Source organism: Rutidosis leptorrhynchoides, chromosome 8, assembly GCF_046630445.1.
Source record: "Rutidosis leptorrhynchoides isolate AG116_Rl617_1_P2 chromosome 8, CSIRO_AGI_Rlap_v1, whole genome shotgun sequence".
NCBI lineage: Eukaryota > Viridiplantae > Streptophyta > Magnoliopsida > Asterales > Asteraceae > Rutidosis > Rutidosis leptorrhynchoides.
The window spans coordinates 64,826,514-64,843,855 of record NC_092340.1 but is presented as its reverse complement, the minus strand read 5'-3'; the positions used below and the strand labels follow the sequence as shown (position 1 = coordinate 64,843,855).

The window sequence follows — 17,342 nt, the reverse complement described above, 5'->3', positions numbered from 1 at the left end:
TCACCCAAAAACCAAGTCAACACAAGTGTTCTAAGGTTTAACCAACACAAGCAAGATCCAAACTTACAATTTAATCAATCGAAACCCTAAGTCACCCATTTAGGCTTACTTACATGAATTTTACCCAAAACCCCCAAATTTCACAATAAAATGAGTTTATAACTCTAACTAACACAAACCCTAACTCAAACAAGAAATCAAACACTACAATTCGGATTAGGGTTTACCTCAACAATCAAAACGTAGCTAAGGAGGAGATGAACAACTTTAACTCCCGAGTTCTAACCCGAAATGAGCTTCTTCTTCCCCGATTTAAGCTTTCTCACACTTAACCACCCCCTCTCTCTCTAGAATGAATGGATGATGTTTGGTGGTTGAGAAATGAAGTAATGAGCTCACCAAACTGATCCTAAGGCCTTTAATTTGGACCCCAAGGTGATTTTACCAAAATGCCCTCAAAATATCTATTTTAAAAGAAGAGGAGAATCTGTCGCAGACAGATGGCGCGGCGCGCCACCAGGCCGCGCGGCGCGCGACACCTCCAGTTCAGCTTCTTTCTTGCTTTTAAATATATAACCAAAACCCCGTTTCAAGTATCGAACATTACACTTATATACACTACAAATATTCGGGTCTTACAACTCTCCCCCACTTAAATTGGATCACGTCCTCGTGATTCGCACAAACACTAGAAGTTAAGCACTTCTCCGACGAACATTTCCGCTTCCAACGCGAAGTCACACAAGTAGTAAACTCATCCGAATCCTCGCTTCGTGCACTAACGCATCATAATACCACAATATTGGGTAATCAACCCACGAGTCGAAACAACCGTAACCGTTGCTCCTACGCCGAGTATCCAAACTCATACCATACACTTCACAATCGTCCTAAGAGTAGAACAATTTACCGACAAACATCGTCGTCACGCCTCACGATCTTACGAAACACAACCAAGCCCGACATCCATAACATCTTCTACAAATCCGAAGATCTAACCACACGCTAATAATCACTAGCGTGCACTACCGCAATAAACGATATCTCATACACTCAACGTCCAGAATTTCCATTTAGGAAAATACGAAAATCACTACATATACCTTCAAGTTCTCTCGGCTACAACTCGCCACAAGCTACGTCCGTAACCATATCACTCAATCAGTCAATCCGCACACGACCAATCCGTCACTGGATTAATCCAGGACAACAATAATACACCACGAATTAGACGAAGCATCAACACATCGTCATAGGGTTTCTCCTCTGAACCATACAATACGGCTTCCTAATACTAGCATAGAAGCCATTCGTATACCAAAATCCCGTCAACGGCGAATCATCATCACAAAATTTCCACAATTCGCCACACGACTCACAAAAATATTCACCACGCCGGGTGAACTTTCCTACCTAGACCGTCCGTTAAGGATGGTCTCAACATTTCAATGCAACTAATAGTCGCATTACTAGGGAGCACACTCTCGTAAACAAACAACATCTGCGTGTCTCGATGTGAGACAGTCAAAATCGACACTCTCCGCCTCACATTCGTCCATAAAGTGGAATAATCCACTGACAATCTTCACGATTGCGTTTCCCGACAGGGAAAATACGATATTCGCCACGATATCGAACTCGTTCTCATTCAATTATACTGTCCGGGTTTCATGACAACCCAGATTTTTCACTACGGGAGCACTCGCAACAACACTTCATTCTCTCACTCCAGGATCTCAAACTTCACATTTGGTCTCATACCGCACATTGGTACTACACGACCACCTTACATAGGAAGTCTTACACTTCCTTCGTTCCCATCCTCCCAATCTTCACGCATAACATTCCAGAGTTGTAACTCACAATCGTAAAGCACGATCTCGAGTCGACATTAGCAACCCGTCACTCTTCCTCGTTAGGAACTCCGAATACCTATTGAGGCTTAGCACGGTACGCTCCGACATTTCACTATACATAACACCACTGGAGTTTTCCTCGGGCGACAGTAAAAACTACCCCACTTAGGATTTATCTCCCTATTCTCACCGCCAAGATGATAACATCCCGCGGAATTGAAATTCCACGTCACACCTGACCATTGTCACTGTTGGTCATAAACATCAATTCACCGCAAATTCACTTTAAGCTCTCAGAGCCGACAGGCACAATCATTTGAGACGTCGTACACGCGATGACATCGCACATCCATACCACAATTCACAACTAACTACCTTAATTGTTTGAAAAGCAAACTCCACCAAAGTCCTACATATGCCTCTAAGCCTAGGCATAGGTCACTCCGCTTACTTAGTCGTGCATCTCAGTCGAGATCACCCGCCCTTCCACGCAACGAGCTTTTTTTTTTAACAATTGCTCACTCTCATGGAGAAGAGTGACCAATTCTGACACATAATTGCGTCCACCACAATGTCAACACTTCATCATATCCTTCGGACTAACCGACCATTAAGTCCGTCACCGGCTCACCGGTCATCTCTACCCGTCTATCACTTAAGAGCAACAAGATTCGCTCACCCGTCACTTCATAAGAAATATTCGTCACAATGCTCTTAAACTTCAACTTTCGCAACCGTCGAATTACCATCACCCGTCGATCACTATTATAATCTCTGATGCTTCCAAGGGTATCTCACGGGCACCGTAAGCATAAAGTGATCACACCACTACCGGAGTTGAACATTACAATAGCAGGTATAAAAAGGCACCTGACGCAGTGTCATGCAGACTCCCACCACAATCAAATGAATTTTAGAAAAATCGATCTTTAGGTTCCATACACCCGATGTCACCCATCTCTCTATAATAATGACCCGAAGTCATACCTACCCGACAACCTTACGGTTTATTGTCTTATCGAAAGTTCCTAGCGATCACACGCTACCCGCAATTTTCAAAAGGCCAAAACGATATAGCCTAACGAAACCCTTCATCTAACACTAAGGAGATGCTTGAGAACACCAAGTCTTACACCCTTCCACCTATCGGCACAGTCACAACGACGGGGGTATTCCGTTAGGAATGTTACCCTATAATCCACAACACACCAACACACTATCTTAAACATCGTCATATGGGTCCCACTCCCATGAGTTTAATGACCCGAAGACTCCTCGATTCGCCAATTCCAAGGCGACTCACAACAAGAATCCTAACACGATTCTCTAACCACACACTCTACCGAGTGTAACTCAAAACTACAATCATTAGACTTGTCGCATTCCATTACAGAATTCAAGTCCTCGTCGCACACACACAAACGTAAATCGATCTTCCTAGTTACGATGGGTAACTAAAACCAATAACAATCTCAATAATGCACCCACTACTTAGGGTGGCTAAGCACGCACCAAACTCGTGAGTTAGCTCGCTCACTTAACTAACCGATTCCATCGTACACTTCCCGACTCACAAAGAACCTAATGCGACTACAAGCACATCACCCGAGACAACTAACACTTAGGAACCAATAAAGATTCCTCATTTATCCCGAATCTACCCCAACCATGCCACGTGTCCTCCGTTCGGTACTCGTCATGTCATGCTTGACGTCAAGATACACTTTCGTAATAATGGTGATCATTCACTATTACAAATGCGTACCTTACCATTTCCACATGGTCACGCAAAGTACTTTATCCGGACTGACGCAACATTCACACAAAACAACACACGATAACTCCTAGTACCCGTATGACCAAAGTCCTTATCGTGAACTTGATCACTCAAAACCGCCCAAACATACGAATCTCTCCAATAGATTCATCCCTAGGATACCGCACAAAAGATACCTGTATATATATACACATATATACAATATAATAACCGATATACACAAGTACACCGCAACAAGTCAACCTACAACCTAGGTGACTATTACTGAAACAACGTCCAAGTTCGCCTACTTACATTGGGCACTATCTGTCTAAGGCACTAATTTACACACGAAATAAGGCCCCCACATAATCACACTTTGGACAAAAACAAGTCCTAGTTAGTCACCTACTCTAAGGCACTAACAAATCTCAATCCGACCCGTATTCCTACAAGTCCCGCAAATAACGCACAACGGCCAATAAGTCTAAGACTAGGCACCTACTCGAAGGTCACCTAATTCCCTTAGACTATGCTCTGATACCACTTGTAACAACCCAAACCAACCCGCGAACAAACCACGTGAAAATACAAAAAAAAAAAAAAATTGCTGCACAGTGAACTGGCGCGGCGCGCCATTCGGGTCTGTCCGGAAAGTCTCAAAATGCGAAAAAGATTGACTAGTTCCCGACACTTTTAGACGAAACGCTTTTTACCATACATCCAAATATGTAAAACTAACCTGTTTCAAATATAAAATCAAGTTTTACATAATGGGGCCTACATTGATCGTTTTACGACTTTCGTACAAAATACAAGTTTCCATCACAATTTACATTTAGACGAGTTAGGACTCTATAACCCAACCCAATACCAAGAGCATAATCTCGGGGACTACCAAATCCCCCATCCGCGTCCAAATATCCAAAAGCTACCCCGTCGAGCCCAAGCGCTCCTAAGCATCTAGTCTACAACTAGCTAGCTTCATAATCACAATACCTGTAAAAAGGTAAACAACGAGAGGGGTAAGCATAAAGCTTAGTGAATGCAATAATTATACACATACATATATAATATACCTAATTGCAAACACTTACTCACATACCGCATACATGCTAGCAACACAAATAGCTTATCATCACAATACAAAGCTATAAACCTCCAATACCACAAGCTAGCACGACAATAGCATATATATAACACGAACAATATAGTATGCTACACTACAACACAATAACCATGGTTAACCAATCGTACAAGGGATGGTACTCGAATTTCCCATTGGTGTTCATAACATCCATTAGTGTACTTAGCACCTCGTATCACTAACCCCTGGGTGGCATCTTAACACCTCGATACTTCACCCTCGGGTGGCGTCTTAACACCTCGACACTTCACCCTTTAACATGGAGTGGCGTCTTAACACCTCGACACTTCACTCCTAGGTGGCATCTTAACACCTCGATGCTTCACCTCGAGTGGCATCTTAACACCTCGATGCTTCACTCGTCACGTGAAACGTGGTGTCTTAACACCTCGACACTTCACATCTCACGCTACCACAATTAAATATATTATATACCTACGCATATAATTATTCCACTCACCTCGTGAACTCGAGCATTACAAACCATGCGCGAAATCTTCACCACATGCAACCGAGCAAGATTTTACCTACAATACGCATATAGGTATACACATAAACAACATACAATCCCATTTGGACTCTCGACCCGCCCAAATGAACAACAAGTGTAAAATACACCCTTTTGCCCTTTTAACGCTACCCGAAGGTCCAAAACTAACGAGACTAGTTCCCGCGTTCTCGAAATACCCAATTATGTCAACTTTAACCTTTAAACGCATACTAGCTCGTATTTTACACAAAACCCATTCCATGGTTGACCAAGTTTGACTTTATTGCTAAAACACCAAATTTTAACCTAAAATCACTTCTCGCGAGTAATTACATGAAAAGCATCAAATTAATCCAAATTAGTGTCATCCTCAATTTTGACCCAATTCAAATTGCTCATTTTGACCAAAGTCATAAAACGCCCCAAAATCACTAACGACTAGTGATTATATTTCCAAGACAACCACTAACACTTAAATCAAGTATTTACCTACTTGATTTACCAAAACTTGATTTGAAACTTAATTTAACACCGAATCAAGCTTACTTGTCCCAAAATACCCATTCGACCCGTTTTGACCTAAATTAGGGTTTTCACCCAAAAACCAAGTCAACACAAGTGTTCTAAGGTTTAACCAACACACGCAAGATCCAAACTTACAATTTAATCAATCGAAACCCTAAGTCACCCATTTAGGCTTACTTACATGAATTTTACCCAAAACCCCCAAATTTCACAATAAAATGGGTTTATAACTCTAACTAACACAAACCCTAACTCAAACAAGAAATCAAACACTACAATTCGGATTAGGGTTTACCTCAACAATCAAAACGTAGCTAAGGAGGAGATGAACAAATTTAACTCCCGAGTTCTAACCCGAAATGAGCTTCTTCTTCCCCGATTTAAGCTTTCTCACACTTAACCACCCCCTCTCTCTCTAGAATGAATGGATGATGTTTGGTGGTTGAGAAATGAAGTAATGAGCTCACCAAACTGATCCTAAGGCCTTTAATTTGGACCCCAAGGTGATTTTACCAAAATGCCCTCAAAATATCTATTTTAAAAGAAGAGGAGAATCTGTCGCAGACAGATGGCGCGTCGCGCCACCAGGCCGCGCGGCGCGCGACACCTCCAGTTCAGCTTCTTTCTTGCTTTTAAATATATAACCAAAACCCCTTTTCAAGTATCGAACATTACACTTATATACACTACAAATATTCGGGTCTTACAAACTACCTGTTTGCATGTTATTGGAATTTTTTCGCGCTTCGGTACAAGATTGGTATTTCAAACATCGCAACCAATCGGTTAGTCTTACTTCAACTGTTACTCCATATGCTGAACATAAACTAGCTAAGAGGACGAAAAAGTCAAGAAGATGGCAAGCAATTCCATCGACAAACAATCTAGTAGAAGTGCGTGATGGATGAAAAAATGGCCTTGTTAATCTAGCAGATAAAGTTTGTTCATGTGGGCAGTGGCAGGGATCAGGCATACCTTGCGGACATGTTATTGCAGCAGCACGACTGTTTGGAGTAGCTGATGTTACTCAATTTGTATCTCATTGGTTCACGACAGAAACTTATATAAGTACGTATATGGAACACATCCTTCCTTTGCCCCATCGGTCTGAATGGTCGGATCCGGGGCCCAATATCCTACCAATTGTAAACCCTCCCATTAAGCCGAAAAGAGCTCCCGGATGCCCAAAATCAACAAAACGTCATCCGTCAACGGGTGAAGACACTGAAAAAATAGTAAGAACATGTACTCGTTGCAAAGAACCAGGTCATGGTAGGGATACGTGCAAATATTCAGTTGATCGAACTGGTGAACCAACCACGAAAAGGGTAGTAAAAACATCGGCCTCAACTTCAAAGTCGAAAAAGGGTAAGGAGAAACTCACTGACAAAGAAGCGTTTCATGCTTATCAGTCTCAGTTTTATGCAACGTGCAATCTAGCAAGCGATAATTAGTAAACCAATCTCCAAGTTTCCGTTTATTTTCTTTTCCTATTGTATTTTTTTATGTCATATCGATGGTTGTAATAAATTCTCGAAGTTTATCTATGTTATGTGTGATAATCTATATTTTGGTTTATCTATGCTATCATTAAACCTTGAGTCCAACCATGTACAGATACGCAAGGTCGCAAGATAGACCTTGTGACCTCATTAACACGTACGCAAGGGCGCAAGATAGACCTTGCGACTTCATTAACACATATGCAAGGTCGCAAGATAGACCTTGCGACCTAATCAACACATACGCAAGGTCGCAAGATAGTCCATCTTTCTTCCAAACCCTGCTACTCTGCTACTCTTACAGTCTATTCTTTCCAATCCGAGTCACATTTATATAGACCTACTAGTAAGTACTTGTATCATATAATTACAACCTTCAAAATAGCAGAATTTCAAAAAACAACAAGTTCAACAACACATATACATATCAACAAGGGTACAAATCATACAACCTGTGTAGCCTTTTTAGCATCCTTTGTCGCATCTTTTTCCTCTGGTGGTGGCGGTAGTGTATCAAAACGTGCATGGAAGAACGTCCTTGCCATTCTGTTCCTATATTCCTGTGCAGCCTTTTTTAGATCTCCAATGTCATCAAGCCCCTCCTGTGCAAACACCAGTCTCTCCATATGGATGCACACCCAAACACCACAGTCACCGGTTTCACCTGCCTGCACTGGCACATTACGCCCAGTTTCAATCATCAACTCCATACTCTCATTGTTTTGGTAGTAATCTTCAAGTTGTGATTCTGGCGTCTTGTTATAGTAGTCAATCGCGTGCAAGTAGACGGGCAAGTTTTCACACAACATTGTGACAACATGTTGTAGCTGTTCACTTGCAAGACCGGGTAAACTGTCGTACACATAAACTTTCATTTCTTCTAACTTTAATGATAGCAGCAAGAAATGTTCTGGTTGTCTAAAGTGTACTGGGATCAAGATCTGAAACAGAAAGAATGTTTAGTCAGAAAACCATCCATACGCAAGGACGTAAAAAGAACCTTGCGTCCAAATTACACGAAGACGCAAGGTCGCAAGACTTACCTTGCGTCCAAGCACATTACCAGACGCAAGGTCGCAAGACTAACCTTGCGTCCAAGTACATTTGCAGACGCAAGGTCGCAATATTTACCTTGCGCCTGTTCCAGTTTACAAAAAACATCACTACCATTTTGAAATGTCCCGTTCATATTGATTATAAACGTTCCATATTAATTGATTTTGTTGCGAGGGTTTGACCTCTATATGAGACGTTTTTCAATGACTGCATTCATTTTTAAAACAATCAAAACCTTTATTTTATCAATAAAGGTTTTAAAAACATTACGTAGATTATCAAATAATGATAATCTAAAATATACTGTTTACACACGACCATTACAAAATGGTTTACAATAGAAATATATTACATCGACATACGTTTCTTGAATGCAGTTTTTACACAATATCATACAAACATGGACTCCAAATCTTGTCCTTATTTTAGTATGCAACAGCGAAAGCTCTTAGTATTCACCTGAGAATAAACATGCTTTAAACGTCAATAAAAATGTTGGTGAGTTATAGGTTTAACCTATATATATCAAATCGTAACAATAGACCACAAGATTTCATATTTCAATACACATCCCATACATAGAGATAAAAATCATTCATATGGTGAACACCTGGTAACCGACATTAACAAGATGCATATATAAGAATATCCCCATCATTCCGGGACACCCTTCGGATATGATATAAATTTTGAAGTACTAAAGCATCCGATACTTTGGATGGGGTTTGTTAGGCCCAATAGATCTATCTTTAGGATTCACGTCAATTAGGGTGTCTGTTCCCTAATTCTTAGATTACCAGACTTAATAAAAAGGGGCATATTCGATTTTGATAATTCAACCATAGAATGTAGTTTCACGTACTTGTGTCTATTTTGTAAATCATTTATAAAACCTGCATGTATTCTCATCCCAAAAATATTAGATTTTAAAAGTAGGACTATAACTCACTTTCACAGATATTTCCTTCCTCGAAAATAAGACTTGACCACGGATCGATTCACGAACCTATACAAATATGTACATATATATCAAAGTATGATCAAAATATAATTACAACCATTTTTATTATGTTTTAAAGATTTGAGTGTATTAAGTCAGCTGTCCTCGTTAGTAACCTACAACTAGTTGTCCACAGTTAGATGTACAGAAATAAATCGATATATATTATCTTGAATCAATCCACGACCTAGTGTATACACGTCTCAGGCTAGATTACAACTCAAAGTATATATATTTTTGGAATCAACCTTTACCCTGTATAGCTAACTCCAACATTACTGCATATAGAGTGTCTATGGTTGTTCCAAATAATATATATACATGGGTCGATATGATATGTCAAAACATTTGCATACGTGTCTATGGTATCCCAAGATTACATAATATATTAGAATACATGTATAATACAATATAAGTTAGCTAAGATATGATTTGTATAGATTTTTTAAACATTTCCCGTAGCTAAAAAGATCAAAAATATCCAATCTTGTTTTACCCATAACTTCTTCATTTTAAATCCGTTTTGAGTGAATCAAATTGCTATGGTTTCATATTGAACTCTAATTTAAGAATCCAAACAGAACAAGTATAGGTTTATAGTCAGAAATTTAAGTTACATGTCAATTACTAAAGAGGTAGTCATTTCCGTCGAAAGAACGACATCTTGATGACCATTTTGAAAAACATACTTTCACTTTGAGTTTAACCAAGATTTTTGGATATAGTTTCATGTTCATAAGAAAAATAATTTTCCCAGAAGAACAAATTTTAAATCAAAGTTTATCATAGTTTTTAATTAACTAGCCCAAAACAGCTCGCGGTGTTACTACGACGGCGTATATCCGGTTTTACGGCGTTTTTCGTGTTTTCCGGTTTTAAATCATTAAGTTAGCATATCATATAGATATATAACATGTGTTTAGTTGATTTTAAAAGTCAAGTTAGAAGGATTAACTTTATTTGTGAACAAGTTTAGAATTAACTAAACTATGTTCTAGTGATTACAAGTTTAAATCTTCGAATAAGATAGTTTTATATGTATGAATCGAATGATGTTATGAACATCATTACTACCTCAAGTTTAGTAGGTAAACCTACTGGAAGTGATAAGAAATGATCTAGCTTCAAAGGATCTTGGATGGCTTGAAAGTTCTTGAAGTAGAATCATGACACAAAAACAAGTTCAAGTAAGATTATCACTCGAATTAAGATAGTTATAGTTATAGGAACTAAATCAAAGTTTGTATATGAGTATTACCTTGATTTAGAATGATATATTACTGTAAACAACAAGGATTTCTTGAGGTTGGATGATCACTTTACAAGATTGGAAGTGAGCTAGTAAACTTGGAAGTATTCTTGATTTTATGAAACTAGAACTTGTAGAATTTATTAAGAATACTTAGAACTTGAAGATGGAACTTGAGAGAGATCAATTAGATGAAGAAAATTGAAGAATGAAAGTGTTTTTAGGTGTTTTTGGTCGTTGGTATATGGATTAGATATAAAGGATATGTAATTTTGTTTTCATGTAAATAAGTCATGAATGATTACTAATATTTTTGTAATTTTATGAGATATTTCATGCTAGTTGCCAAATGATGGTTCCCACATGTGTTAGGTGACTCACATGGGCTACTAAGATCTGATAATTGGAGTGTATATACCAATAGTACATACATTTAGAAGCTATGTATTGTACGAGTACGAATACGGGTGCATACCAGTAGAATTGTTGATGAAACTGAACGAGAATGTAATTGTAAGCATTTTTGTTAAGTAGAAGTATTTTGATAAGTGTCTTGAAGTCTTTAAAAAGTGTATGAATACATATTAAAACACTACATGTATATACATTTTAATTGAGTCGTTAAGTCATCGTTAGTCGTTACATGTAAATGTTGTCTTGAAACCTTTAGGTTAACGATCTTGTTAAATGTTGTTAACCCATTGCTTATTATATCTAAAGAGATGTTAAATTATTACATTATCATGATAATATGATATATTAATATATCTTAATATGATATATATACATTTAAATGTCGTTACAACGATAATCGTTACATATATGTCTCGTTTGGAAATCCTTAAGTTAGTAGTCTTGTTTTTACATATGTAGTTCATTGTTAATATACTTAATGATATGTTTACTTATCATAATATCATGTTAACTATATATATATATATATATATCCATATATATGTCATCATATAGTTTTTACAAGTTTTAACGTTCATGAATCACCGGTCAACTTGGGTGGTCAATTGTTTATATGAAACCTATTTCAATTAATCAAGTCTTAACAAGTTTGATTGCTTAACACATTGGAAACATTTAGTCATGTAAATATCAATCTCAATTAATATATATAAACATGGAAAAGTTCGGGTCACTACACATTTTGCTTACTAATTATAAACAACACCAGATTGATAATTAGAATGTTTACCTGATCACATGAAGACCAAGCTGGATACATTTCATCACTACCATCCCCAAGAGCAATTATATACGTGTAATTTGGTTCCCTAAAGACAGTGATTCCTTCATTATCTTTGAAATTAGGATCTTTGGCCTTGGCCTGCTTCAACTTCTCCTCCTTTTGCTTCAACCTCTCCTCCTTCTCCTTCTGACTTAATTCCCAAAATTCTTTAAAGTTTGCAAGTTGAGCCAGGAATCCAGATGGCATAATTGTCCATTGAGAACTTGCTTTAACCACCTCATGTGAAAACTCAGGAGTGTTAAACATCTGGCTTGCTCTGGGGAGAAATCTCTGACGATATCTTAAAAGAAATGTAGCCCAGCCATTAATGTGCTACAAATTAAGAAGACAGGCTAGGATATTAACACAAATTAATTCATGTCATAAACAAAACATTAAGGAGATCACTCACCAAGTTCTCCAAATATCCTGCCTTTCCTAACCCCAGCAAGCGAATCCAAAACTCCGTACTAAGGTAAATGAACTGATCACTTTGAAAGATGAACATGCAACGGGTCTCTTGCTTGCTCTGTATAATTGTCGTGGGATCTTTTGCAGGGGGTGCATGCTTTCTCTGATCTCTCCATGCTCCAGTGGGTGGTGGTTTAAGACAACCTTGATCATTGATAAGTCTGTCGATCATGGCCCAGATTTCTTCTTCAGTAGCCCAGTCCTTTTCCTTCATTTTTCTCTTAAAACACACCTTCACATCCTTACCACTTACATTCTTTAGTCCTTCTGTTTCACCAGGTGCAACGTTATCAACTACCATAACATCAGGTTGTCCATCAACGGCTTTCTGATCAACCATTTGCTCATCAATAAATTGCTCATCTGTATCTAGGTTGACCACATTCATGTTTTCCACTTTCTCAATGACATGTCTGGACAACTGTGCAAAACAGGAAATCTGGTTAGTAAAAAACACAGATGCAAGGACGCAATAATAACCTTGCGTCCATATAGCGCAAGGACGCAAGACTAACTTTGCATCCACTAAGCACAAGGACGCAAGATTAACCTTGCGTCCACATCAGTGAAGCAAGAATAACAAATATTTATGATTTGTTTTTATAAAAAAAAACACAATTATAATATTATAATGCAGCAATTTACCTTCTCAATTGGTTTTCTATATCCAGGTGAAGTAAATGGGGACCTTAATGTACGCGTGGGCCGTCTTTCTCTTATTCCACGTCGTATTTGCATCGGAGAAGGGTTGACAATCTCATTTTCAGAGAAAGATTTCTCATAATACGTATCGTCCTAAGCAAATAACAAATAAAAAATAAAAATTATATAAATTCAGATGAGAACAAATATTCAAATGCAAAAAATAAAAATAATTAATAAATTTTAATATACCGGATACTCTTGCTCTGGAAAAGGGTTTTCTTCGTATTCCGACAATTTCCTTTTATATTCACTTAATTCATTTTCAACTTTGTCCAACCGCTCTTTAAATTCTTTTTCACTTTTGTCTACCCGCTCGGTCAACAATGCTACCACACGATGTAATTCTTGTACCTCGGTATTTTGATATGTTGGTGTCTGTGTCTGTGTCTGTGTCTGTGTCTGTGTCTGTGTCTGCTCTACAGTTTCTGGAATTATTGGGGTTTCTTCTTGCTGGATCTCCTGTTCAACTAAAGTTCCAAGAAATAACGCGTCACTATCAATCCACCATTGACACTCCTTCTCTGTATCAGTGGGGAAGAGACCACGTAGAGGTTTCTTGTTCTTGGGACAATCATCCTGCATAATCAAACACGACTTTATACACAAGATAACAAAAAATACTTGGAACTTTTCTGGTCAAACAGACGCAAGGACGCAAACAAAGCTTTGCGTCTCCAATGTAGTACGTACGCAAAGCCGCAAGTACAACCTTACGTCCAAGATTAAGAAAGACGCAAGGACGCATGAATGGTCTTGCATCCTTGCCATTTCCTCTCTATTTCAACAGTCAATTACCAATCAATTGTAATTCCAAATATTAAATGCAACTGACCTGAATATCTAAGAGTTTAATGTAATCAGAGATTCCAAAAGTCTCCGCTGTTGTACGCTTCCAAAAAAGAGCCCTCGGTACTCCATTCTTGTCCATTTTTGTAGCCAAGGATTTAATGGTACGACGGTAAGCCTCGAGGATCCAAATCTACAAATCATTTGTTTTAACAATATCAATATATATATTATCTTTAAATAATAAAAGTATTTGAAATCAAACATGTCGTTACCTTAAATGCCCACATAAATCCCGCCAAAGTGTACGCCTTGCCGCTCTCTAATTGGCTTTCCCGAACACCAAACCCTTCACTAACCACTTCGTAAGTCGGTTCTCATATACGAGACCCCATGGGTACTTATTAACACTTGAAAAATCTTCAACTAAATATAAGAACTTCTTGTTCACCACATGGGAAGATTGTTTACCCATAAAAGCTCTCTCTACAACTAATATGATTGCTAGTCGAACTACATCATCGTCCGAAACACCAACCCGACTACTTTTTAGTAGCTTCTTTTCAATATCTCCAATCAAAATGTTTGTGCTCTCTTTAATGGACGGAAATAAACGTTGTCTAATTGGAGCCATCTCTTTTTCATAATTTTTAGGGATGTAATGTGCCATATCCGTACGGGTACCAAACAAAAACCCAGTTACTAGACAAAATTCACGGTGACCAAATCTAATAGAAAAATTAGGCTTGAATCTAAACCATATGTCATCTTGCTTCTCTGGGTACTTATCATCATCAATTCTTTCCGGGCGTACAGTTTTACGTTGGAGCATTGCATGTACAAGTCCGGGATCGTTTCCCATGTATTCAAGATTTAACCATACACTAAAACACGTTTCTTTAAATATTTTTATTTGATTTTCGGCCATTACTTTCTTCACATCACATGTAATACTTATTTTATTCTTCATCGTCAGTTTACCTTCAACCCATCCCTGTAAAATTAACAATAACAACATATGCATATGATACGCAAATACGCAAGATTGCTCTTGCGTCCTAAACTACAGGTACGCAAGGTCGCAAATTTGGTCTTGCGACCATATTGTGTCCGAAATGCAAGGACGCAAAATGACCCTTGCGCCTAGACAGTCAAGTTAATTTGACCAGCAACAAATTGTTGTTTCACTAAAAAACTATACAAAACAAGAGATAATATACCCCATTATTAAAAAAAAGCAAGAATACGGTTAAATAATGATGATTATCATGGAGACATTTCATCGAACAGTTGGTGTGCACATTTTCACATTTATATATGAACATATGAAATTGATATACAACTCCCATATAACTAACATATATAGTGAAAGAAGAACTAACCTGCGGATTTGCCATTGTTATTAGGTTGATTTCTTGATTTCTTTCATAGTTAAAATGAAGCAGACGAAGACGATGGTGACGTAGTTGGTGACGTAGGCGCTGGTATGTGGTGGTTGTGGTGAATATGATGGATGAACTGGTGGTAGTGCAGGTGGTGATGGTGGTTACGATCTACTGTTTGAATGAAAGAGAAGATGATGGAGGTTTGTGTATTTGCGTTTGGCTAGGTTTCACGTAATTTGCTTCTCTGCATCTGGGTAAGTGTGTGTGTGTCAAGTGAATGTTATTATTAGGTTTATAACCTAATAATAACAAACGCAAGATGCAAAGACGCAAGCACGCAAGATCCAAAAACTTTGCGTCTTGCGTCCAGTCGCAAGGTTTGATTTGCGTCTTTGCGTATGGTATGATTAATATTTTATGTTGCTGCTGTTTGAGTTTTTTTTATTTGTTTAACTTCTGTTAATGTATATGTCCATCTATGTTTACAAATATTTATCTACTGATTAAGTGTAAGTTTATAAAAGTTATTGACCAAATTACTCCCATCGTCTTTGAACTTGTACTGAAATTAAAATGACCAATAAAACAGATAGGCTAAAATTAAAATACCATTTCATTAACTAGAATGAGATACTACAAACACACAAACTAAGTAGTACAAAAGGCCCTACGACCTACTTTATTATATGATCAACCAAGATTAATTAAATTGGAGCAGCATACATAATCTGAGCATTCAACACCTCTCGATCAGAAGGATACACCAACTCATCTTCATCAGCAAAGAAGTTGTTCAACAACATGCCATAGGGTAATCCTCTCCCACCAGCTGCAGGCAATCCTGCCATCTGATTAGCAACCACATATGCCAGATTAATTAGGATTTGTTCGAGCAAACACATCAAAATCAAAACTTCAGTTACATATAGCTCCACATCAGCATCATCTCGAAACATGACATTCTTCTTGATGACATTCATCATCTGTTGATACTGGTCCTGAATATCTTCCTCCCTGATAATGACAGGACCACTGTTTGGCATGTCAAAACCAGGTTTACATAGTCCCGAAACAAACCCAGAAGCTGAGAATGAATTTCCTGTAGCTGACCTCCTCGGGGCCTTTTTCACATCCTTGCTAAGACTGAAAAACTTGAAATCTCCATCTGGAATATCCAGAATCTCAGCAAACTCCTCCAACGTCCAATCGTAGGAATAACCAAACATGTTCACGTGAACACATTTCAATTTACGTGGATCAAACACATAGTTAGCATAGAATTCCCTAACAAGTCTGGGATAGTACTAATTAACTTGACGATATAAAAAAGCTCCATCATCTATTCCCCGCAGTACGCGGAAAAACCACCTTGAGCAACAACGTTAATGAAAGGACCCGTTCATATACATTATAAATGATTCACAATAGTTGATTACATTGCGAGGTATTTGACCTCTATATGATACATTTTACAAACATTGCATTCATTTTTAAAAGACAAACTTTCTTTACATCGAAAATTGACAGGCATGCATACCATTTCATAATATTCACTATCCAACTATAAATTGATTTAATAATAATCTTTGATGAACTCAATGACTCGAATGCAACATTCTTCGAAATATGCTATGAAAGACTCCAAGTAATATCTTTAAAATGAGCAAATGCACAGCGGAAGATTTCTTTAACACCTGAGAATAAACATGCTTTAAAGTGTCAACCAAAAGGTTGGTGAGTTCATTAGTTTATCATAATCATTTATTTCTATCATTTTAATAGACCACAAGAATTTCATTTCCAGTTCTCATAAATATACGTCCCATGCATAGAGACAAAATTAATCATTCATATGGTGAACACCTGGTAACCGACATTAACTAGATACATATAAGAATATCCCCTATCATTCTGGGATCCTCCTTCGGACATGATATAAATTTCAAAGTACTAAAGCATCCGGTACTTTGGATGGGGTTTGTTAGGCCCAATAGATCTATCTTTAGGATTCGCGTCAACTAGGATGTCTGTTCCCTAATTCTTAGATTACCAGACTTGATAAAAAGGGGCATATTCGGTTTCAATAATTCAACCATAGAATGTAGTTTCATGTACTTGTGTCTAATTCGTAAAACATTTATAAAGCAGCGCATGTATTCTCAGTCCCAAAAATATAT

General features: G+C 37.9%; 1 protein-coding gene across 1 annotated transcript; it reads right to left on the bottom strand.

Moving 5' to 3' along the window:
• Positions 1–14,102: 14,102 nt before the first annotated feature.
• LOC139863493 (uncharacterized) lies at positions 14,103–15,177 on the bottom strand. The gene is made up of 2 exons (XM_071852121.1): positions 15,163–15,177; positions 14,103–14,774 (listed from the first exon to the last, which is right to left on the bottom strand). The coding sequence occupies exons 1-2, from the start codon at positions 15,175–15,177 to the stop codon at positions 14,103–14,105; spliced, it is 687 nt and encodes a 228-aa protein (XP_071708222.1).
• Positions 15,178–17,342: the final 2,165 nt, after the last annotated feature.